The 23,277-nt window shown below is 51.3% G+C and overlaps 2 protein-coding genes across 10 annotated transcripts in view; both read right to left on the bottom strand.

The window, feature by feature from the left end:
- UBA1 (ubiquitin-like modifier activating enzyme 1) overlaps positions 1 to 5,869 on the bottom strand; it is a 20,833-nt gene extending 14,964 nt beyond the window's left edge. The window contains exon 1 of one of the 2 annotated variants that reach the window (XM_012652302.1): positions 5,836 to 5,869. The gene's annotated coding sequence lies outside the window, so the exon portion shown is untranslated. Of the gene's footprint in view, positions 1 to 3,827; positions 4,082 to 5,835 lie in introns of those variants that run through there. The other variant, XM_012652301.1, reaches the window with a different exon arrangement.
- A 7,298-nt stretch (positions 5,870 to 13,167) lies between these two features.
- RBM10 (RNA binding motif protein 10) overlaps positions 13,168 to 23,277 on the bottom strand; it is a 27,530-nt gene continuing 17,420 nt past the window's right edge. For 4 of the 8 annotated variants that reach the window (XM_012652360.1, XM_012652362.1, XM_012652357.1 and 1 more), the window contains 18 exons: positions 22,245 to 22,331; positions 20,068 to 20,128; positions 19,739 to 19,915; positions 19,196 to 19,356; positions 18,929 to 19,026; positions 18,741 to 18,828; positions 17,852 to 18,038; positions 17,604 to 17,743; positions 17,401 to 17,518; positions 17,224 to 17,315; positions 16,954 to 17,118; positions 14,763 to 14,912; positions 14,600 to 14,665; positions 14,336 to 14,524; positions 14,176 to 14,250; positions 13,796 to 13,902; positions 13,591 to 13,720; positions 13,168 to 13,504 (listed from right to left, as the gene is read on the bottom strand). In XM_012652360.1, the coding sequence (XP_012507814.1) occupies positions 13,379 to 13,504; positions 13,591 to 13,720; positions 13,796 to 13,902; positions 14,176 to 14,250; positions 14,336 to 14,524; positions 14,600 to 14,665; positions 14,763 to 14,912; positions 16,954 to 17,118; positions 17,224 to 17,315; positions 17,401 to 17,518; positions 17,604 to 17,743; positions 17,852 to 18,038; positions 18,741 to 18,828; positions 18,929 to 19,026; positions 19,196 to 19,356; positions 19,739 to 19,915; positions 20,068 to 20,128; positions 22,245 to 22,331 (2,217 nt within the window). In that variant the 3' untranslated portion in view covers positions 13,168 to 13,378. The remainder of the gene's footprint in view (positions 13,505 to 13,590; positions 13,721 to 13,795; positions 13,903 to 14,175; positions 14,251 to 14,335; positions 14,525 to 14,599; positions 14,666 to 14,762; positions 14,913 to 16,953; positions 17,119 to 17,223; positions 17,316 to 17,400; positions 17,519 to 17,603; positions 17,744 to 17,851; positions 18,039 to 18,740; positions 18,829 to 18,928; positions 19,027 to 19,195; positions 19,357 to 19,738; positions 19,916 to 20,067; positions 20,129 to 22,244; positions 22,332 to 23,277) is intronic. The other 4 variants (XM_012652361.1, XM_012652363.1, XM_012652356.1 and 1 more) reach the window with 1 other exon arrangement.

Raw genomic sequence — 23,277 nt, 5'->3', positions numbered from 1 at the left:
GGCAACACAGTGAGACTCTGTCTCAAAAAAAAAAAAAAAAGTTGCAGAAACAAAAAAAACCACACACTTCCCAAGCCTCATCTGCATGTGGAGTCCCGTAAATAAGCTGACAATAATGATAAATGAATATTTATCATGAGTTCTCCCTATGCCAGATGCCACACTAAGCACTTTATGAGCCTCGTCTCACTCTGTCTTGAGGGCACCCCTGTGGGGTTTGGAAAGCTATCATAACACCCAAGTTACACTGGAGGAAAAAAATTCACTCAGGGAACGTTTGGTGACTTGACCAAGGTTCCCAGAGTGTGAGTGGCGGAGCTGGGACCAGACCAGAACCTGCTGACTCTGAAGCTTAAGCTACCCCCCACCAGTGTTATTGTGTTTCATCCCTTCAATGGCCCTGACCCCGCAAGGCAGGGTTTAGCGTCTCTGCTGGACAAATGTGAAAACTTGAGCTCATGACACCAAGTAACTTGCCAAGGGTCACATATTAGGTCCCAGAGACAGAACAATATAGCCTAGTGTGAAAGTAAAATCTGGTGGTGGGAGGTAACTGGATCTAGATGCTGGAGATGACAAGACCCCAAATCATTTCTCCTCACCCCTAAGGCTCCTGTAAGCATCAAGCCTTTGCTTAAACCCAACTCTTCTATTCACACAAGTCCTCCTACACACAGCCTTTTCTGACACTAAGTACCCCTATGTACCTAACACTCCATCTTGGCACCTGTCACTCTAACACTAACCATAATGACAAGAGCTTCCTACCATCTACCAAGAGCTTACTGCCTGTCAATCACAAGGTAAAGGACTTCGTCTAATGTTCAATGCCCATGAAGCAGATAACCCTATGCCCAAATCACAAATGAGAAAACAATGGCTCAGAGAACTCCATTCTCTTGCCCAGAGTCACACAGTTGGTAGGAGAGTTTGCCAAATGCCTCCTGAGTGAATAGAGCCAGGTGGGCTCAGGGCCTACCCAGAGGGCTAAGGGACGGGGAATGAGAGAGGCAGGAGGCTGGCTAGGGCCACTGCAACAGCCAGGCAAATTGCTGGGAATGCTAAGAACCAACCTGGGTATGAAGAGGCTTGGTGAGTTAGTAGGGAAACAAAGGCAAACCATATTTTTCATTTACTGACTCTGACCCAGGGTAGGGAATCTATTTCCTCTGGGCCCCATTTTCTCCAAATGCTGAGACACGCCAAACTATCCTCAAGGGGCTGCTGGAAGAATTAAAGAAGCCAAGGTCTGTGGTCAGAAGTCACTGACCTGAGGACCTGAGTTCCTCCATGGGCACCTACAGTGGCCTCCATACTTCATTACTTAGTTATCTCCTTGCCTTGTCATCGGTCAGTTTGTTTGGGACACACCATTTCTTCATTCCCTAAATCAGAGATGATCCAGGGCCAGAAAGCTCTTTAACATCTAGACCTTTCACCTCCAGACCACTAGCGCCGGCAGCAAGGGCCTAAGCAAGTTTGGGATGATTGTTCCAGTGGATTCCAACTGTAAAGGTTTGGAACAGCTGTTTCAAGGCAAGCAGAGGGGATCTGGGGCAGAAACCCAGACAGGAACTAAAGATCACCCATCCCCAGCAGAAAAAAAATCCATACCCTTTCTCTCAACATGTGCTCAAATCTCCATTAGAACACATATACTGAGAATTGTTTGGCAAAGCTGAACTGGGGCTTTGAGTTTCAAAACATACCTGGGGTGTCCAAACTGGTGATTGTGAAGCCTAAGCATTCGCTCCCAAACCAGAGAAGATGGTTTGAGGAAAGAGTTTTGGAGGTTTGAGAGGGGGAAGGCACAGGGTCAGGTTATCAGGATGGAGAAGCTGGGGCACAGAGAAGGGAGGCTGGGGCCTGTCATGGTTCCTGGGAGGAGTTAAGCGAGAAGTCCTTGGGAATGTTAAGAGAGGGGATTCAGGAGGTGGTTGTCTGAGCCCGAGGAGCCTCCGAGAGAGACAGGGAAGGGGATCTTAGAAGTACTAGGGGATGGAGGGCTGGGTGAGAGTGCTAGGGAAGACTCAAATCTGGGTCTGTGGAAAAGGATCTTTTGGGGAAGGGCTGGGAAATTGCAGTGGAGGCCCCCAGAGGCTGCAAGGAGGTAGGAGGACAGTTGCTGGACCCCATGGAAGCTGCGAAGGGAATGGATGGGAGATTCTAGACCCTGAGGAGGCAGCTGGAAGATGCTGGGGGTCTGGGGTGAGGAGTATTCCCCACCAGGAGGATGCTGGGGCCCCGGGGGTCTCTAAGGACAGATGCTGGTAGCAAAGAGAAATCTTTAACCAACAGTAACAGAGGCTTGCAGGGGAAGTGGTGTCTCTGACATTCATGCTATAGAGCCCCAGGAGCCATGAGGGTGGATGCCAAGGGGCTGGGAAAAGTTTCTGAGGATGGACCCTTGGGGAGGGATTTCTACTGGAGCACAAAGGCCCTGTGTTGATCTCCGACAGAACATGCTAGGCACCACAGCTCCTCTGAGGGGGTGGAAAGGGGAAGCTGAGCCCAGACAGTTCAGGCCTTAAACAGGTTAGTAAGCAAACACTAGCTAGGTCCCCAAATGGTTTTGGGTTTCTCTGACCAAGTACGTTGGATCCCACAGAGGCTCTGAGAGTAGATACTGAGAAGGGGGGTTTTCTACTCTGATGGAACACAAGTGGGTTGGGGGAACGGACATCTAACAATGATACTGGGGTCCTACGAGGCTGAAAGCAGAAGCTGAGGGCTTCTGACTGGGGACCGAATCCGAGGCCTGATGTGAGGTTAAGAAATCTGTGAAAAGAGAAGCTAGAACTCCGGTCGGCTTGTGAAGGCAAAGGTTGGGTGTAGAGTGGGGTTGGGGAGGCGAGTCTCTGATGGACGGGGCTGGAAGCCAACAGGGTCTGCAAGAGCAGATGTGGGCAGGGGATCTTTGATGGAGAATTATGTATCCAAACAGTTCCTCCCTGGTGTCTGGTTCCCTGGGAGGCTTTAGGGGTTATGGGTGTCTGATAGGGAAGATGCTGAGGCCTCTGAGTAATCTCTGAAGATAATACTGGGAGCTTGAAAAAGGAATTCCCTAAAAGTAGAGAAAGTCTCTATAAAGGCAGATTCTAGGAATTGAAGGAGTTTCTTAAGGCAGATGCTGAGAGGGGTCTCTGAATAGAAATGCTGGGCCCAGAAAGGTCTCTGATGGAAGATGCAAGGGCCATGACGGGGTTGGGAGACCTGAGATGTGGGGAAGGGGTCTCCAACGGGAAGCCCAAGTCAAGTCCCCGTGGAAGCTCCTAGGGCAGCTAGTGTGTGCAGGGGGAGGAGGGTCTGAAAGAAAATGCTAGAGAAGGCTCTTTCCAAAATGAAGGCCATATAGACCCTCCCCGAGATCTGGCCCCTCTTGGAAGCCATGAAGGCAAATATTGAGGGGCTAGGAGGTATCTCAAGAGAGATTCCGAGGCAGGTCTTTAACGGCATACAATGGTGAGGGCTCTGACCAGCAACGCTGATCACGCTAAGCCTCTGGCTGGAAGACTGAGGGGGAGTTCTGATCTGAGATACAAGGTTCGGGACGAGCTCAGGTCTCAGACTAGTGATGTTGGACCTGAGTCTCTAAAAGCAGATTCTGGAGGTCCGACCCCAAGGTCAGATTTCGTAGCACAAGGGAACGCAGTGGTCTCGCACGGGAAAAGTCGGCCCCGCCCCAGGATCTGCTTCCCCTCCCTCCCTCCGCTGATTCCTGGCGTCCAAGTTACCGCGGCTCACCCCGACATCAGCCCAGCTCGGGACCCTCCAAAGCCTCCCAAACCCTTGCCCCAGGCAAGGTACCGAGAAAAGCCGTTTTTTACCAATGCCGGTTCCCCGGGTCGCGCCGCCGCCAACTCCTCAAGGAGCCGAAACCAAGCCCGGCCGCCACCCTCCTCCTTCTCCTCCTCCTCCCCACCGCCTGGGCCGCCTAGAATCGCCTCCGCCGCCTTCTCCTCCCCCGGCCGCTGTGGTCGTGGCTATCCCTGCCACCTCCTTCACCTCAGTGCCGACACAAGATGGCGGCTGCTGAGCTTGGGGCCGGAACAAAACCTCGGGCCCCACCCCCCAGGAACCCGGATGGAAGCGAGACGCGCCCACTCATGAATCTTGTACAAAGTTCCCTGCCCGGTAGTGACTCATTTGGTTAGAAGGGGAACAGCACCACCTGGTGGCTACTGTGGCAACAACCAAGCAAACAGGTAAAACAACAGAGGCCACGCCCCATGGAATATGAATAATAAATGAATTGTTGCAGCCAGGCTGCTATGGAAAGCAAGAAAGGATGGCGAGGCCGGGCTTCCTGATCATGAATTATGCATGAAGCCGGGTGGTTGGCTAACGGTCGGCAAACTGAAAGCCGATGTTAAAATATGGAAGCCACACCCCCCGCTCATGAATAATGAATGATCTTGCGGCGGCCCGGAAGCCAAGGAGACCAAGGCCACATCTTATTTGTGAATAATGCATGAGACCCAGTGAGCTTGAAGAAAAGGGGCAAGCCCGCCTATTGCTGCGTCTAATACCCTGTAAGCAGGGAAATATGGCTACTGCAGGGAAAACACACTCCCCTGGCTCCTGAATAATGAATGATGCTACTGCAGCAGCTCAACCTGGAAACTCAAGAGAGGTCAGGAAAGGTCCCACCCACTTCATGAATTATGCATGAGGCTGGATGGTCTGAAACACTAAAGACAGACAGACCTACCAGCAAATAGGGATTATGACGGTATAGCCTAGCAATATAACCACACCTTTCCTGTTCATAAACAATGAAAGATGCTGCTGCAGAACCACAGGGGAAACCCAGGGGGAGTCTAGGCCCCCTCAGCACCCCCAACTCAGGAACCAGGCTGCCTTGGTCCAACCAAATCCAGACTCGCTATATATCTTTGGCAGATGCCTGAGTTTCCACAACTGTAAAATGAGGATATAATAGAACCCATCCACTTCATAGAGGTGAAATGCGTTATTATGAAAATCAGAGAATATGAATTATGAAATGAGCCTTAGAACAGTGCTGGCACAAGGCACCGTTAAATTTTTAAAATATTATATATTAATATAAAGGTAACATGTAAATATGTTTACATCAATATAAAATTAGTTACGAGTGAAGATATAATCAAGCCCTAGAGAAACCCCTAACCTGGGCCACTGTTTCCCCATCCATAAAATGGAAATGATAACAGTAACTTACCTTGTGATGGAGTTTAAATGAATAAATATGTAGTAAGGGCTTTGAAGAGAGTGCCTGGAACATACTAAGTGCTGTATGACTAACATTAGTAGTAGTACTATTAAATTGGGGGAGGGGGACATTATGGCATTTGGTTAAGACTACAGACTGTGTAACTAGACTGACTGTGTTTGAATCCTGACTCAGCCACTCACTGATTGTGTGACCTTAGGCAAATTACTTAGCCTTCCGGTGTCCCACTTTCCTCATCTATAAAGTGAAATAATAATAACCTATCTCCTAGGATTTTTGTGAAGATTAAATGGACTAAGTGGCTAAATGAGTGTAAACTAATCTCATCGTTATCCTCATACGCATTTTTCAGGCTCACAGAAAGATTTGCCAAAGATCACAGAACTGGCAAGGATCGATGGGATTTGAATCCAGAGGTTCAGCTGATAATCTGGGATTACTGGGCCATAAGGAATGAACACTGCAGGTGTCATCCCTTCGCCTGCCACAGGCTTAAAACCCTGGAGTCTACGCGGGAAAGAAAACCGCAGATCATGCAGATGAAGCTGTAAAACCACGCCCCTCATGAATTATGCACAACGCCCCTAGAAAAGCCACAGAAAACTCAGGGCGCTACTCACCTGTGCGAATAATCAATGAACTCTGCTTTGCGCGGCAAACTTGAGAACGCCCCTTCTGCACGCTGATCCGCCCCTCCTGAATAATTCACAAGCCTATACCTCTAGCGGACCAGGTGCAAAAGAGCAAAAATCGGCTTTCCACTACAGCCCCACCTCCTCATGAATAATGAATAAAGCCACCGCCAACGAAGGTTCGGCGGCACTGCGTCGGCTCAGGAAGAGTCTAGCAGACACCGCTCCAGCGTCCCTTCCCCAGCCTGAGCTGGGGGCTCCTCTCCCTGAAAACGTGTGGGCCCCGACGTGTCCAGTCTTGCAGTCCCGAACATCCAAGCGACGGACGGCGAGGGAGGGGGCTACCTCATCATAGAACCAGAGGTCTCGAAGGCCACAGACACCTTCACAATGCCACGTCGGTCACGAACGTTCTGTCACCAGGACCCGTCCTGAAACAAGCCCTCCCCAAATTCCGCCTTGACTTTAGTAACCTCAAACTTCGCTCTCCCCTTGAACAATTCAAATCCTGTCCCACGGACAGAGTAGCCATACTCGGACCCTGAGAGCCTCCCCAACCCCCTAAAGCCTGCCACCGAGGGGTTTAAACCTGCTTCTGAGGAGTACTCCCCAAAACGGACCTCTAAATCCCACCCAGGAGTCCCCAAACGCCACTTCCTAAGGGTCTCCTCAAAAGCAGACACCCCGTAAATGTTGCCCCGGGGCCCGGAGCCTCCAAATATGCCATTAGGGGATCCCCAAAGTTGGGATTAGAGGAGTGCCCTCCTCCAAATGCTGTTCAGGGTTTTCGGGGCACGATGCTCCAGCTCACCCCCTGTGCCGGGCGGAAGCCTCGCCTTCCTGCTGGAGATGAGCTGAAGCCACGGGGCAACGGAAGAGCAAACCACCTCCGCCGTACAAGAGGAGCCAGAGTTTGCGCCGAGCTCGGAAGCGCGGGGCCTTGGAGGGCCCCCGGGTGTGGGACGTACCACGGGTGCTTTGAAAAAGGGGCGCCCTGCCCCTGCCCCGCCGCGGGCGCCCATTTCAGACCCAGGTACCCCTACAGACTGTGGTACGTCCGGACTGCGCCAGGCATGCTGGGGGTGGTAGTTCTGTCTGGCTAGTGCCTGGTGCACGTGGTGGGCATCAGCCCCCAGAATATGGGAAAATGTAAACCCGGGCTCTGGCATTCAGGGACCCGTGCTCTGGCGAGTGGGAAAAGGGAACCGAATGCGGTGGTCCCTCCAGATGGAATGGCATAACCATACTACAGATGGGGAGACAGGAGCTCAGGTGGCCAAAGGAGTTCATTCATTTAACATTTGTGGAGCTCAAGGTGTGGGCCAGATGCTGGGAATTCTTCCTTGCCCTCATGGAGCTCACATTCTAGCGAGAGAGACAGACCATAAACATAGCAAATAAGTAAAAAGTAGAGTTTCAATATAAATATGTATTATACTAGATATCTGTGACTATATATAGTAATGTAAATTATATATACAGTCATGTACCGCAGCTATGTTTCAGTCAACAAGGGACCGCATATACCACGATGTTTTTTCTTTGTTTTTTGAGTCAGGGTCTCTGTCGCCCGGCTAGAGTGCCGTGGTGTCATCCTAGCTCACAGCAACCTCAAACTCCGGGGCTCAAGCGTTCGTCCTGCCTCAGCCTCCCGAGTAGCTGGGACTACAGGCATGCGCCTCCACCGTGCCCCGGTAATTTTTCTATTTTTGGCAGAGACGAGGTCTCGCCATTTTGCTCAGCTGGTCTCGAGCTCCCAACCTTAAGCTATCCTCCAGGCTCTGCCTCCCAGAGTGCTAGGATTACAGGCGTGAGCCATGACACTCAACCCACAGATTTTTTTTTCTTTTTACTGTATTTTTTCTATGTTTAGAGACGTTTAGATACACAGATATCTTTATGTTACAGTTGCTTGCAGTACTCAGTAAAGTAACATGCTGTTACTGTAGCCTGGGAGCAAGAGGCTACACCGTTATAGCCTAGGTGCGTACTACGCTATACCATCTAGGTTTGTGAAAATACACTCTATGATGTTCAAACAATGAGGAAATCGCCTGATGAGGCATTTCTCAGAATGTGTCTCCATATCTCCGGTGTTAAGTGAGCATGACTGTAATAAAATGTACATATAAGGACTACATGTTTTATATAACATAATAGCTAATGTCGATATGTAACTAATTTGCATCTATCTGTTTGTATATAGTAAATATGCCATTTAATATGTATGTTATATATCCATATGTGAATATGTATTATATAATGAAATATTAATATATAAGTAAATATGTATTGTGTATGTATAGGATAACTGCTAAATGCTATGGAGAAAAATAAAACAAGGTAAGGAGAAATTTGTGGAGACAGGTTGCAGTTTTTTTTGTTTTCTTTTTTATTGTAATTATGTCAGCACGAAGGAAGTTGCAACTTTTGTCAGTGTATTCAAGGAAGGCCTGACTGACGGAGTGATGTTTGAACAAAGGTGTTTAACGCAAAATGCCTTTAGCACCTTACCCGCAAATCTGTATCTCATATCTTGCCAATAACCTTCACATTTGTTCATTTGAAAAAGATTTGTTGAGTGCCTACTAAGTGCAGGGCACTGGGGACATAGCAAGGAACATAACAAGGAGGCCGACTACCCTTGCAATAGTCAAGAAAAACCCTCTTCTCTCAGATCTTTTCCTTCTTATTTCTCCCTTGCTTTACCTCGGAGACACCTTCCCTGGAAGCCCATCTAAAGTGGTCAGGGAATGCATGTGAGCAGTGAGAGAGTGAGAAGTGAGGAAGTGAGCCATGTGTAGACATGGGGGAAAGTATTCCAGGCAGAGAGAACATCAGGTGCAAAGCCTTGAGGTTAGAGAGATGTTGGCACATTTGAGGAAGAGCAGTCTGTCTAGTTGGAGAGGAGTGAGGAAGAGAGAGCATTAGATGAGATCTGGGCCAGGTCAAGTAGGGCAGGGTAAGCTAGGCTACATGTTTGGTTTTTTAAATTCTAAATCCATGGGGAGTCACATAATATAAATTATGTTTTACAATACATAGTCCGGCTGCTCTGTGAGAGAACAAACTGTAGGGGGAAAGGCTCCTGCAAGAGTCCAGGAAGTGATGATAGAGGATCAGCCCCAGGTGGTGAAAGTGGAAGTAGTAAGAATGAATTAGATTCTGGATTGATTCTGAAGGTAAAGATGCCAGGATTGGCCAAGAGATCAGATGTGGGGTGTGAAAAATCGAGAGGAGTCTTAGTTGACCCCACGTTTTTAGCCTGAGCTGCTGGAAAAGATAGAGTTGCCATCAACTGACATGGGAGATACTCAATTAGAAGCAGATGTGGGCAAGATCAGGCGTTTGCTTTTGAACATGTTACATTTGAGATGCCTGTCAGACATCCGTAGAGATGTCGGTGGAGTGAATAGTTGGGGACTGTCTGAAATTCAGGGGGTGGGGGAGGTCTGCACTGGAAATATGCATTTGGGAATCATCTGAGTTGGCAACTGAAGCCGTGAGTGTGACCAAGTTCTCTGAAGAATTGATTGTCTTCAAATGTATCAGTGGAAGTAATTGGGGCAGGATTTGGACTTTCACAAGCAAGAGAGAAGGGCATTCCAGTTGGAGGAAACAACTTGAGCAAAAAACTGTGGCAGCAGGAAAGTAGACAAAGAAGATGGAGAGGGTGGGTGGAAGAGGGGGTTGTACCATGTTGCATCGCCTCCAGCCATGTATCAGAGTGCCCGTCCCTTCGCAGCCTCACTGAGGGAATGGATTTTTATGGAGTTTTAGGAAATCTTTATATATTAGCCTTTTTAAAAATGGAGTCTTGAAGGTGAGATTGATTTGGACAGTTATGGTGTGTGCATTTATTCCTGCTTCCAAGGTCTATGTGCCAAACCCTGTTCTAGGCACTGGGGACACAGTGGTGGGCAAGGCAGACAAAAGTCCCTTCTGTCCTGAAGCTTTTATTCTAGTGAGGGAGAGAAACAGCATAGAAAAATAAGGAAAGTATCATGTTGCAAGTTAAATTACAGTATGTTGCTATGGAGAAAAGTAATATGATGTACAATTCCTATGTATCAATTAAATAAAAAGCAAGGACAGAAATAAAAAGTAACTCAAGGGGCATAGGAAGGGTTGGGAATTTGAAATGGAGTGGCCAGAGCAGGCTCATTAAAGAGGTGCCATTTCAACATTCAGATGGCATGTATCTTTCAGTTTGGAACATTTCTTCAGTCTTCCCTTGACCTTCACTATCTTGACACTTTTGAAGATTACAAACCAGTAGTTTTGTAGATTGCTCCTTGGCTTGGGTTTGTCTGATGTTTCCTCATGGTTGGGTTCAGGTTCTGCACCTTGGATAGGAAGATCACAGAGGCGACACTGTGTCATTTCATCCTAGCAGGTGGCACGTGTTTTTTTTTTTTTTTTTTTGAGACAGAGTCTCACTGTGTTGCCCGGGCTAGAGTGCCGTGGCATCATCCTAGCTCACAGCAACCTCAAACTCCTGGGCTCAAGCGATCCTCCTGCCTCAGTCTCCCGAGTAGCTGGGACTACAGGCATGCGCCACCATGCCCGGCTAATTTTTTCTATATATTTTTAATTGTCCAATTAATTTCTTTCTAATTTTAGTAGAGACGGGGTCTCGCTCTTGCTCAGGCTGGTTTCGAACTCCTGAGCTCAAACAATCCACCCGCCTCGGCCTCCCAGAGAGTTAGGATTACAGGTGTGAGCCACCGTGCCCGGCCGACACATGGTTTTAATAGCAATGATGTTCACTTTGATTCCTTCATTAAAATGGTGTCTGCCAGGTTTCTCTCCTATAAAGTTACTATTTTTCCCCTTGGAATTAATAAGTATTTAGTGGGGAGATACTTTGAGTCTATATAAATATCCTATTCCTCATCAAAGTTTAACCCACTAGTTTCTACCATCCATAGTTTTCTAACTTGACCATTAGCTAACATTTTAAGGATTTTAACATCTACAAGTGAAACGGGCTTGAAATTTTTTCTTATCTCATATATGTTTCAGGGATCAAGTTTACACTAGCCTTCTAAAATAAACATCTTTTTTCTATTATCTAGAACAATTTTATATGATAGGAATGAACTGTTCTCGGGAGTTTCATAGAATGAATGCCCTTTTATTTTTGGTGGGGAGAGGGAAGCATTTGACTACCATTTCAATTTCTTTATTACTAATTGCTCTATTTAATCTGTTTCTTCATCTTCTTCTTCTTTTTTTTAAGAGTTTGGTTATTTCTATGTTGCCCAGGCTGGAATTGAACTCCAGGGCTCAAGTGATCCTCCAGCCTCAGCCTCCTGAGTAGCTGGGACTATAGGCGCATGCTTTTTGATTCTGCTTTTGATTTTTATTAATCTGTCATTTTGTTCCCTATTTCATCAATTTGTTTTTTCCTTTTTTTTTGAGACAGGGTCTCGCTCTGTTGCCCTGGGTAGAGTGCCGTGCAGTGGTGTCATCATAGCTCACAGCAACCTCAAGATCCTTGGCTCAAGCGATCCTCCTGCCTCAGCCTCTGAAGTAGCTGGGACTACAGATATGGCTAATTTTTCTATTTTTAGTAGAGATGGGGGTCTCCGTCTTGCTCAGGCTGGTCTCAACCTTAAACTCCTGACCTCAAGCGATCCTCCCACCTCGGCCTCCCAGAGTGCTAGGTAGGATTACAAGGCCATGGGAGGCCCAGCCTGTTTTTTTTTTCCCCTCCCACCTTAGCCTCCGAAGTTGCTATGTGGCCACCACACTAAGCTAATTTTCTTTCTTTTTACTTATTAAAGTTTTCTCTGGTGGTCTTTTCCCAACTTCTCATATATTTTACTTATGACAAGATGCCCATATTTTAGTTATACGGTTTGTTGGATTTTTACATAGGTACACACGTGTGACTGGCACCCCAATTAAGATACGGAACCTTTTCATAATTCCAGAAAGAAACCCTATCCAGTGAATAACAACCTCCCCACCTTGACCCTGCTCTATCACCATAATTGTGTTCTGCCTGATTTAGAACTTCATATAAATGGAGTCATGCAGTATGTGCTCTTTTGGGTCTGGCTTCTCTCACTCATGTCTGTGAGATTTATCCATGTTGTTATTTGTATCAGCATTTGGTGTTCCTTTCCATTGCTGAGTTGGACCTTCCACTGTATGAGTACACCATAATTTACCCATTCTCTTCTTGTTTGACATGAGTTGTTCCCAGTTTTTGGCTATTATGAATACAGCTGCTATGAATATACATGTACGAGTCTTTTTGTTGATGTTTTCATTTATTTTTGGTAAATATCTAAGAGTGGAATTGTTCCTTGTTGTGAGTTTCTGGGAGTGGAACTTGGGGGCACCTCTGCTAAAAGGCATACCCATTCTGAGACTCAGGCAGCCTCTTTTTATTCCTATTTTCTCTCCCTCTCCCCTCCATCTTCCTTCTCTCCTCCGCTTCCTTCACTTGGCAACACCCCCAACTCAGATCAGCACCATGCCACCTCTAAGGGCCTGTTTCTAACTTTGCCTCCCACAGCTGACGCAGGGTAGTGTCACAGCACATATTAATATATGGGGAGGGGCTCTGCACCAACCGCTTTTCTAGCACTGCCTCCCTTTCACTCTCTGGCGCTCCAAGGCCTGGAAGTGGGCAGCCCCAGCTTCATGGTCCACTATACCCAGAACTTCTGCCAAGAGCACGAGCACATACTTGGGAGTCATAGGTTGCAGTGACTGGAGGGGTGGCGCTGTGGTAATAGCCACAAGAGGATGGGGATGAGGGTGGACCTAAATGGTTCTCATGGGGGCATCTCTGGAGCCTGATCTGGGATTTACAGCCCAAGCTCCTTCTAGCTCCATCCCTCTGGGGTCACGAACATGTTGAGGGCCCTGGGCCAACTAGTGCCTGAGTGCCTGTCGTATTGGAGATGTCTGAGGGCACCGTCCCTAGACCTAGGGATGGAAAAATGCAGGAGTTTAGCCTTGGGATTGCAGGCCAAGTGCAGCTGGGGGTAGCAAGGATGGGGAACAGGGGTTCCCAGTCCTGGCTCTGATCCCGGAAGACTTCAAGCCTGGTGCTGCTGGATTTCCTGTTACAGCATGACTTGCTGGACCCCAACAAAGGAGAGGGGCCATGACCAGAATCTTGTGGGTTGGGGTACAGGTCAGAACTCCATGTTCTGGTAGCCACTATGTTCCAGACACCATGAATGCCACCAATGCCACACCTGCCTAGGCCTAATGAGGCCGCTGTCCATTTATGTTCATGTCCCTGTTTCTGTGTGGGCCATAAACCATGCTAGAGCACGAGAAAGAAGAGATGCAAGATGCAGACTTTTCAGGTTTTATTATAAAAAGAACATGATCCCAGCCCAATTTTCCAACAAAAGTCACCAACTCAAAATTTGATTTGGTCAGGGCCTCTCTGGCTCGGGAGGGGCTGGCAGACAGGAGCAGGGCCTCCCTCAGACCACCCATTTCATTCTCCCCTGCCCCAGGATGGACACCCAACATATGCAGAAGTTGCTCTTGCAGTTGCTCACTGGGCCTCGTTGAAGCGGGTCACCATTGTCTTGTGCAGTGTCTCTTTGTAGGACTCGGTTGAGGTGACCCCATAGGAGCTGCCCCGGGCACCCAGGCCGGAGCCCCGCACCCGTGTTTGGGCCTGTGCGAGGGAGGCAGGTTCTGTCAGGTTGGCAGGGACGCTGTGGGGAGTACTGGGGGACAGGCATGGGATCACGGGAGACTCACCTCAATGGGCGTTACAATGCCCTGCTTCTTGCGGCCCAGGCCACTGCCCTCTTTCCAGCCCATGGCCTGGAGCATGCGACTGCCAATGTTGTCACTGCCCAGCCCATCCCGAGTGGGCTGCTCAAAGTCTCTGCAGGGGACAGCGTACAGGGTGAGTGGTCGGCCTGTAGGCCCCAGGCCCCCTCACCTGGCCCTGGGCACTCACACGGAGGCCGTAGATATGCCACCATACTTCCTCCTCTTGGGCTCCGGTGGCTCGGGGATGCCATACTTCTCTCTGCGTTCAGCTGCTCGGTCCCGGTACTTCATTTGCTGAAAGTTTGTGTGCATGTGTGAATCTTGGGGAGCTGGCTGCTGTTTCCAGTAAACATGGGCATGGGGCTGGGGTCCCACAGGGAGCTCCACCTGGCCAATGGGGCCCTGTCCTGAGGGTCAGGACACAGTGGGTGCAAGCGGCTGGGGTGGGGGTGCTGGGAAGAAGCCTCATCGGGACAGAATATGAGAACTGGAACTCCAGCTGCCTGAGGGGACAGGGACTTGGAAGGAACCTGAGGACAGGGACCCCAGGAGCAGGTCACACCTCACCTCCATGTCGTTCTTCTCTAGTGCTTCTAGCTCGTTTTCTGACAAGTGGGCTCGCCGGTGAATCTCAAGATTTTGCTGCAAGGGGGACAGCACAAGGAGTAAGAGGCCGGGCTGGGGTGGGCCAGGCCCCAAGTGCCCTGCCAACCCTTCCGTCAGTCACCTTGTGGAGCCCCGAGAGCTGCTGGTGCCGGATGAGTGCCTCCTTGCTGGGGAACTGACGCCGGCAGAGCAGACAGGCCAATTTCTGCCAGTCAGTCAGCTTTTCCTCCCGCTCAGGGCCCCCACGCTCCTGCTCCTCCTCACTGTCACTCTCCCCGCTATAGGCTGCCACCAGTCCCCTGGGTGGGCTCTGTAGAGGGTGAGGGTGGGTGGTCAGGCCTGGCCAGATCAGAGCTCCCTGCTCCTTTCTGCCCTAGGCACTCACTGGGCGGTCATCACTGGCCAATTTTGGGAGATCCATGCTGGTATGCTGTCTCTCAGCTAGTGCTCCCTGCAGTGGAGGGACACAGAAATTCAGGGACTCCACGGAGGGCCTGGAGGAAGGACAAGATTGAAGGGCAGGGTGCAGGTGGGTGGCCACAACACACCTTCTTCTCAAGGATGGCATAGCCGGCATCTGCGGTGGCTGACTCCCGCCTTTCGTCATCACGCAGGGAGCTGATAGGCTGGAAACTGTTTTTGAAGTTTTCTTTTTGTTTGTTGAGACTGCGAGCCCAGCGTTCCATGTCCTTGGCAATCTGGGGGTGAGGGTAGGGGTAAGGTTTCCAGAACCCTCATGCTGCCAGGACCACCAACTCCATCGGCTGACCCACTGCCCTTGCAGCAGCCCACCACGCTTCCGCCTCACAGCCACAAACCTGGGCCGCCCACCAGCATGTGCGCCGCCCATCATCTCTAGTCTGAACCACCACAGTGGGCTTTGCTTGGTCTGGGCTATGGCTCTTGCACACCTCTCACAGCAGAGGACTCTTTTACAAACTATAGACTATTCCCCACCCAATATAACTTCCTCCAAACTCTTCCTTGGCTTCCCATCACACCAAGAATGAACCCAAACTCATGACCACAGCCTGCAAGGCACTCGGCACCCTGGCCCCTACTGACCTTGTCTCTGAACATCTCCCCCGTGCCCCCACCCCCTTTGGTTTGCAGTGACAAGGCAGCAGAAACAGTCTGGACAGAGTGGAGGGCCCATCTAGGAGGCAGACAATGGGAGTTTGAGGCAGAACAAGCAAAAGGTGAGAGACACAGTGAAACAAGTTCCTATTTCTCTGTCATCAGTCACCAGTGCTCCTTGTCAAGCCCCTTTCTGGCTGTGCTCCCTGCTATGGTTTGAATGTGTCCCCCAAAGTTCACGTGTTGGAAACTTAATCCCCACCAATGCAACAGTGTTGGGAGGTAGGGCCTTTAAGAGGTGATGAGGTTATAAGGGCTCTGTCCTCACGGAGGGATTAATGCCATTACTGAGAGAGTGGGTTCCTGACAAAAAGAATGAGTTTAGCCTGATCTCCTCCCTTTCTCTCATGCATACTCTCTCGCCCTTTTGCCATGTTATGATGTAGCAAGAAGGCCCTCAGCAGATGCTGGTACCATGCTCTTGTACTTCCCAGCTTACAGAACCGTGAGCCAAATAAATTTCTCTTCCTTATGAATTACCCAGTCTGTGGTATTGTCATGGCATGTCCATTCTCCTCACAGATACCCGCATTGTTATGTTTGCTGTGTGTTTCCATTTTATCATTTAAAAATGAACAGGATTGGCCGGGTGCGGTGGCTCACGCCCGTAATCCTAGCTCTCTGGGAGGCCGAGGCGGGCGGATTGTTTGAGCTCAGGAGTTCGAAACCAGCCTGAGCAAGAGCGAGACCCCGTCTCTACCAAAAATAGAAAGAAATTAATTGGACAACTAAAAATATATAGAGAAATTAGCCAGGCATGGTGGCGCATGCCTGTAGTCCCAGCTACTCGGGAGGCTGAGGCAGAAGGATCGCTTGAGCCCAGGAGTTTGAAGTTGCTGTGAGCTAGGCTGACGCCACAGCACTCTAGCCCGGGCAAAAAGAGTGAGACTCTGTCTCAAAAAAAAAAAAAAAATGAACAGGATTGCTTATCTTTGTATTATTATTTTTTTTTTTTGAGACAAAGTTTTCCTATATTGCCCAGGCTCGTCTTGAACTCCTGGCCTTAAGTGATCCTCCCACCTCAGCCTCCTGAGTAGCTGGGATTACAGGCTCAAGCCACTGCACCGGACTCTGTATATAATGTTAATTTACATATGTGACACAATGCCATATTCTGTATTCTGTGTTATGCCCTGTGCACGTCACCACTTTTAGAATTCATATGTTGCTGAGGGAACACTTGGTGCTTTGTTTTAAATGTTATACCCAGAATGTTGTGCCCTTCCTCCACAGACACTGAGGTATCCTCCAATTGCCCACTACCACAAAACACTGCAATGGCTTTCCTGCCCACCCGCTATGGGTCTGTGAGAATTCCCACTGTGGGACAGAAGAAAGCTGACAGGGCTCACTTGGATGGCACAAGCCACCTCACGGATGTGGGAAGCCCTGCCATGTACTGAGGAGACTGCTCTGGCCCAAGGCCATGCAGCAAAGAGCAGAGTTGGGCCAGGCACCCGGTCTGGCTTGAGCAGTTACTGCCCATGTCTAAACCTACCTACCGCCCCACTCCCTTGAGCAGTAGAGGGCAAGAGATGACAGAGTTGCAGTCACTGGAAGGTACTAAATGCCAGCCAGTGACTGTGGGACCCCAGTGTTCACCTGTTGGGCTGTCTTGGTCTTGTGCTTCTCCTTCTTCTCCTTGCCCTCCTTCGAGGGTGCCCCGGTCTCCTTATGCCCATCGGCTGACTGCTCCAGGGCAGGAACGTAGGTCCGCCTCTCCCCATCCCAGTATAGGTACTGCTGGCTCTGAGCATTGTAGTAATACTGGGAGAGAAGGAAGGAAGAGGGGACATGAGGGAAGACTCCAGGAAGGGGACCTGCAGGGCTAGCTACCCCCCAACCGGACCCCTCCCTGGGTTGCCCTATCACCTGGGAATTAGGGTCATAGTAAAGGCCAGTCTGGGGGTCATAGTAGTAGCCGGATGTCTCATCGTACTGGTAGGTGGAGACGTCAGGAACAGCTGGTGGGTGAGAGGAGAGGAGGTCACACTCTCCCTGCTTTGTTAAGAATTCCCTACCTTCTACCCACAGGCCATGGCTACTCACGGTACTGGCTGTAGGATTCCTGCCCAGTGGGGCTGGTGGCTGGTGGTAGGGCAGAGCTGGGATGGGTGGGGCTCTGGAGCTCAGATTTGAGCACGGCAGGTGACATGATGGTATATGACTGGTCATGGGGCCAGACAGGAAAACAGGGCTCAGTGTCTGCCAATGCCATCCCTGCCTGCCTCCCCGGGATACCCAGGACTCACCTGGCTGTTGGCAGTGGCACCCTGGCTGCTGCTCGCCTCAGCTGCTTGTTGATAGATGCCAGGAGCAGCACCAGGCTGGGAGCGGGAGAAAGCCTGCAGTGACACTGAGTCTGCTCCGGGCTCTAGGGAGGCCTCAGGACCTGTAAAGAGGGACAGGGAGGGAGAAGAATGCCTGTGAATGGCGGGGCCAGGGACCCTATGCCTGCTGGTCACCCCCCGCCAGGTACGGGAGAGATGCTGGGGCTTACCTGCTCCAGCCGGGTCCCCTTTGGTTCCAGTGATGCCAGGGCCCTTGGTGCCCTTGAGGTAGCCATGGGCATAGAGGGAGGACTCTGTGCCCTGGCTGCCACCATAGCTCTCATCCTGTTGGTAGTAGCTGTAGTCGACCGGTGGCTCCTCAGGGGTGGCCCAGGCACCCTCCCCACCCTGGGAGGCCTGAGGGGCAGGTGGGAGGGGTTCATTAGAACAGGATGGGGAGAGGTGAGGGGGAACCTGCTAGAAGCATCTGTCCCACACATGGGGGTAGTGTTTCTACCTGACAGCAAAGCATGCAGCCTGAAGTGAAATGTGAGGGCTGCCTGGCCATGAGAACTGGGCAGTGGCAAAAACAAGACTCAAAAACAGACACACTCCAAGATGCTCCCAGAGCTGATATTGGTGTGTGTGGTGTTTGTGTTGGGTGTCCGACTAAGGAAGACACCAGCCTTCCACTTCATTCTCATCCCCCAATTTCTCTCAACCACTTATAAATTCTTTTTTACTCAGGAACATATGATACGTGTATCATATACAGGATACATGTATATGACACATTATATGTATATACAAGGAATATGTAACATGTACGAATTCAGGACCATAAAAAAACCCAGCAAACAGAACAGAACCCCAGCCATGATGGCACTGCAAATGCACGCCTGGGAGGCAGCTGGGAAGAGAGCTGCAGTGAGGACAGAGTGGGAATGGACCAGGGAGTCAAGAGAGTCAGAAGCAAGGTAGAGGGGCCCATGCCAGCCACTGGGACAGGGTTTTGTGTCCACGGATAGCAAGCCAGCCCTCCTGCTTGCAGAAAGGGTGCAGGAGCTTTGACAGCTCAGGTCTTGGGTCACCGGAGGGTGTGGTGGGAGGTTTGAGTACCTGCGAGATGGCCCACTGGGCCGCAGCAATGGCAGTACTGGCCACAGAGGCAGCATTGATGCGGCTGCCTTCGTTGGAGGCCATGTCCCTGGGGAGGATGTTAGAGACTGGGAGTGAGATGGGAGGCCTTGAGGTGGTGGCCCCAAGCTGGGGAGCAAGCCAGGAAGGGACACAGATGGGGCCCTGACCTCTTAGAACCCTTGGCAAACTCCACGTTGATGGTCTTGCCATCGATGGTGAGCGGTGGGTGCAGGGCCTGCAGAATCTGCAACAGCTGAGCTGCCTCCTGCAGGAGGAGGGGAGGCAGGGACAGAAGGGTCAGGCCCGGGGAGGCCCCCGGCTCCATTGCCCTGTTTCCAGGCTTGGGGCCGCGGTGGGGCATGGGGGAAGGGCCCTCCTCCCCACCCCGGGGGCCGGGACCCTGGCTGCCCGGCCCCCCCCTGTGCCGCCCTCACCACGATGGTGGAGAGCTGGATGAAGGCGAAGCCACGGTTCAGTTGGGTCTGCTTGTCTTTGATGACACGCACATTGGAGGAGGACAGCACTGCGTAGGGTGCCAGGGCCCCAAGGATGGAGTCCATGGTGCTGTGTGGGTTCAGGTTGCGCAAGATGATGGCTGTGGGAAGGGGCCCAGTGTTAGGGGGCACCCCCACATTCTGCTCCAGCCCCACCCTTCGGGGCTCCCCACTACTTCCTTTCCTCTGGCCTGCATGCCTTTGCCCCCCTGGCTCCCTCTCACCTCCTCCTCCTCCTGGATAAACTCTGCTTGTCAGTCCAGGTGCCAGCCAAGCTGCTCATCTTCTGAGAACCTTCCCAACACATCCCCAAAGCCAGTAGGGTGATGCTCCTCCCCTGCCCACCCTACATCACGCGTCTAACCCCCACCGGGGGAAATAGCTGTGAGGACGAAGTCCTTCTGCTCGCTATCATTTCTCTGGCCTTGGCAAGCCCAACCCAGACACCCCAGGGCACAGAGGAAGAAGGAAGAACTGACTCACTGTCGTTGGCGTTCTCCGAGCTTGGCTCTGAGCCCTGGGATAGGGCTTGGGAGGCCAGCACCCCCTGGGCCTGGTAGGGCTGCGGCAGGGGAAGCAGGCCCTGGCTTAGCTCCCGGCCGCCCAGCGGCAGTGTCTGCTGATCCAGCCTTGTGCCGAGGGGCAGCTTCTGCTCTGCCTCTGTCAGGGGTGGTGGGAGACATGCTGGTGACAAAAAGGGAGGCTCCACGACTGGTCACCCTCCTCCCCACACCAACCCCTGAGCACTGGCCCCTCATCCTTCTCTCCAGCCCCCATGTCCTACAGAGTTGGGGGAGGTAGATGGGCCTCACCTGACTTGGGCACGCCACACTTGAAGCATTTCTCACGGCGTTTGAAGTTCTGGACACCACACTGTGAAGCATAGGCAAGGCTGTTAGAGGGGGCCGGGCTTTCCACCGTACCCTCTAAAGATGGATCCAGAGATTCCCCCAGGAACCCCACAATGCCTCAGGAAGGAAGGTCTCAGGATGAGGGATGGCAGGGGCCTTCTGGAACTTTTGCTGTCCTCAGTCCTGTGACTTTTTCCTTTATAGTCTCAAATTTGTCCTCAGTGCTACCCCCTCAGCTCAGGAATCAACAACTCCCCTACTCATTACAACTACTGCCTCCTCCCCTCCCTTTGCCTTCTCAGGGCCACCAACTCCCAGGACTATACCCCCACCCAGTCCCTTTAGTAGGTGGTTCTTCCTAAAACTTGCTTCTCTGTTCAGGAGTTTCTCTATTCAATGCTTCGCCTTTTGCCAGACTCCCCCGTCCCCCATCTTTACCTTTAGGACTTGGGTGGATCCTGCTACCGTTTTTTTTTTTCCTCCCACCCCTCCCTCTGCCAATCCTGCTACTCTTGAGAAATTTTCCTTGACTACCCCAGCCTCCGGAGATCCCCCAGCTTCTACTACATTCTATCTCTGTTCCAGAGTCAGGTACAAAGCCCTGCTCCTATGCCAGGCCCTGTCCCAGATGGTAAGGATGTGGCCTCCGCTCTCATGGCCTAACAGCAAGGGCACAGATACAGCATGAAGAGGAACAGGTCAGTCTGTGTGGACTGTCCACCAGCAGGGGGCACAGCTCACTGGGCTGGGGACAGTCAAGGAGGGCTGCACAAAAACAGGGATGCTTAATCTGGGATGCACAGTTTTAGTTTAGTTTTGCTGGGAAGGGATTGCTAGCAGCAAAAATGAACAATGGATTTTCCACAGCTGGTGTAGGAGGGTAAGGGGAGAAGCAAAAGCCACGACAGGGAGGGAAGCCAACGCTAGGGAGGATCTTATGCTTAACCTCAGAGCCACGGGGATTTTTAAGCAGAGGAGAGTGTGGTCAGAAGTGGCTTTTAGGAACGTTCCAGGTGAGAGAGTGGGAGAAAGAGTCAAGAGGCCAGCATACCAGAGAGGGCTCCATGGCAAGTGGGTGAGAGGGTGTGACGACTGGCATCAGCAGTGGGAATGGCAAGGGAGGGAAGGTGGCATTTCTATGATGGAAGCAACAGGATCTGGTGACTAACAGAACGTGGGGTATAAAGGAAGGGAAGGTGTTGAAGAGAATTCCCTGGTTTCGAGGACTATCTCAAAATACAGGAGGGACTGAGTTCCACTGTCACTTTGTCCCTACTTCTCCAGAGATGTTGAGCACCTGCCTTCTAATAGAACTTTTATGTTTCAGGACTGACAGATGCCCGTGGGAAGTGGGGCTGTGGCACTGCAAAGCTGGCCCCAAGGGCAGACCTGGATCCACTGTGGCATCCGTGATCCCTGTGATCAGGAGCAAGTCATGGCTAGAGGCTCATCCGCAGTTCCACCTCTCTGAGCCTCAGCTTCCTTTCGGGGAATATAGAGGCGACTACAAAATCTACATTCTGTACCCTCCAGTCTCAGGTCTGACATGGCTTTGTCAGAGTGGCCTTCAAGGATGCGTTCCCTGATATGAGCTCTCAGAACACTCCATGCTTTTCCTTCATGATAGCAGGTCTGTCAGACTGTGTCAACTGTGGACCAAGTGTTGTTCTAAGTGTTACCCTCTTATCAATACAGTTTAATCCCCTCAACCACCTTTTAGGAGAGGTTATTAGTATTTCTATTTTAGAGACGGGGAAAATGAGGCAAAGAGAGGCTAAGCACCTGGCCAAAATCAAGTAAAACCCAAGACAGTCTCGTTTTAGCCAGTCTGGCTATGAAGCCCACACTCCACTCCATGCCTACGCTGTCACTAATTTGCCATCTATGTAAATACTTCTTTGAAGTGTACTGGGACTCCAGGCAAGACTGCATTTTATGAGGACAGAGCCTGGCACCAAGTGGACACTGAGCCCACATTTGTGAATGGCTGACTGGCTAGGAATGTGGCTACCTGAGCTGAGCCAGGCCTCACCACCCACATTGCCTCATGGGCCAGAGAGAGAGAGAGAGAGAGAGAAGTTGCCACCACTGCTGTTGCTGCTTCTCTCCATGGCAACCGCTGCCCACCGCCCCTGTACCTTATTGCACAGCCAGTCCTCATTGATCTTGGGCTTGGGGTCGCTGTAGTGCATGGACACCTTCTGGCCCAGGATGTTGAGGGAATGCTGTGGGAAAAAGCAGAGTGCAGTGAGGCCCAGGCAGCAGTGCCCCACGCACCGTTTCAGCACAGGAGAAGAGAGTGAGCGAGCCCTTCAGCTGGATGGATGAGGGACAGGGAACGGAGGGAGGTTGGAGAACGGATGGAGGGAAGAAGGAAGGGAGGGAGGGAAAGCGCCACAGCTCTCGGGCGCAGCTGTTTGCTGCTTTTCCGGGCACACGCACGCACACACATGAACACACACCACCAGGCACACAGTGCTCGGCTGACCGATGCTTGCCGGACAGTGGGGAGAACTCCCCACTAGGCCCTGACGCTGCCAGGCCACACCCCGGGCCAGCACTACACAGGCTACACTCGGGGGTGAGGGGAGACAGGGAGGGGGCAGGAGAGGAGGGGAGAGAAAAAGAGAGAGAGCGCGCAGGTGCGCTAGTGCTGGAGAAGGGGAAAAAGAAAGAGCCATATCGAACAGACGGAAGTTCCTGCCATGAGGCTGTCTTCCCATGGATGGCTGGGTCCTGGGCCCATGGCGCTAGCCTATCAACCCCGCAGAGACGGTCCCAGGGCTGCCTCTGCCAGGATCCCCCATTTCACCACAAGTGCCTCTTCCTCCCCTGAAGCTTTTCTTCAGTGCCCTACAACAACGATGTGGGCAGGGAGTGGGTGACCAGAGCAGATCCTTGGGTCTCCGAAGGTCCCAAAGCTGCTGGGTTGGGATCCCGTGCCAGGCGGGGGGAAGCAGGCTCCCTCCGATGCTCACTGCACACAGGTCCTCACCGAGAAGACAAGCTGCCTGAGGTGGTACGTCCTGGAGTGCAGGGGCGCAATGGGAAGGGTGGGGCGAGCGAAGTGAGTACATGCTGTCAGCAAAACTATCACACTCGACTGGAACTTTAGATCAACAGAGCAGTGCTATCCCCCTGCATGGAAATCAAAGGGCCATATTCACATGC

Source organism: Propithecus coquereli, unplaced genomic scaffold (assembly GCF_000956105.1).
Source record: "Propithecus coquereli isolate 6110/MARCELLA unplaced genomic scaffold, Pcoq_1.0 Scaffold388, whole genome shotgun sequence".
Classification (NCBI taxonomy): Eukaryota; Metazoa; Chordata; class Mammalia; order Primates; family Indriidae; genus Propithecus; species Propithecus coquereli.
Note: the sequence above shows the minus strand (reverse complement) of the source record. Positions and strands in the feature narration are given on the sequence as shown.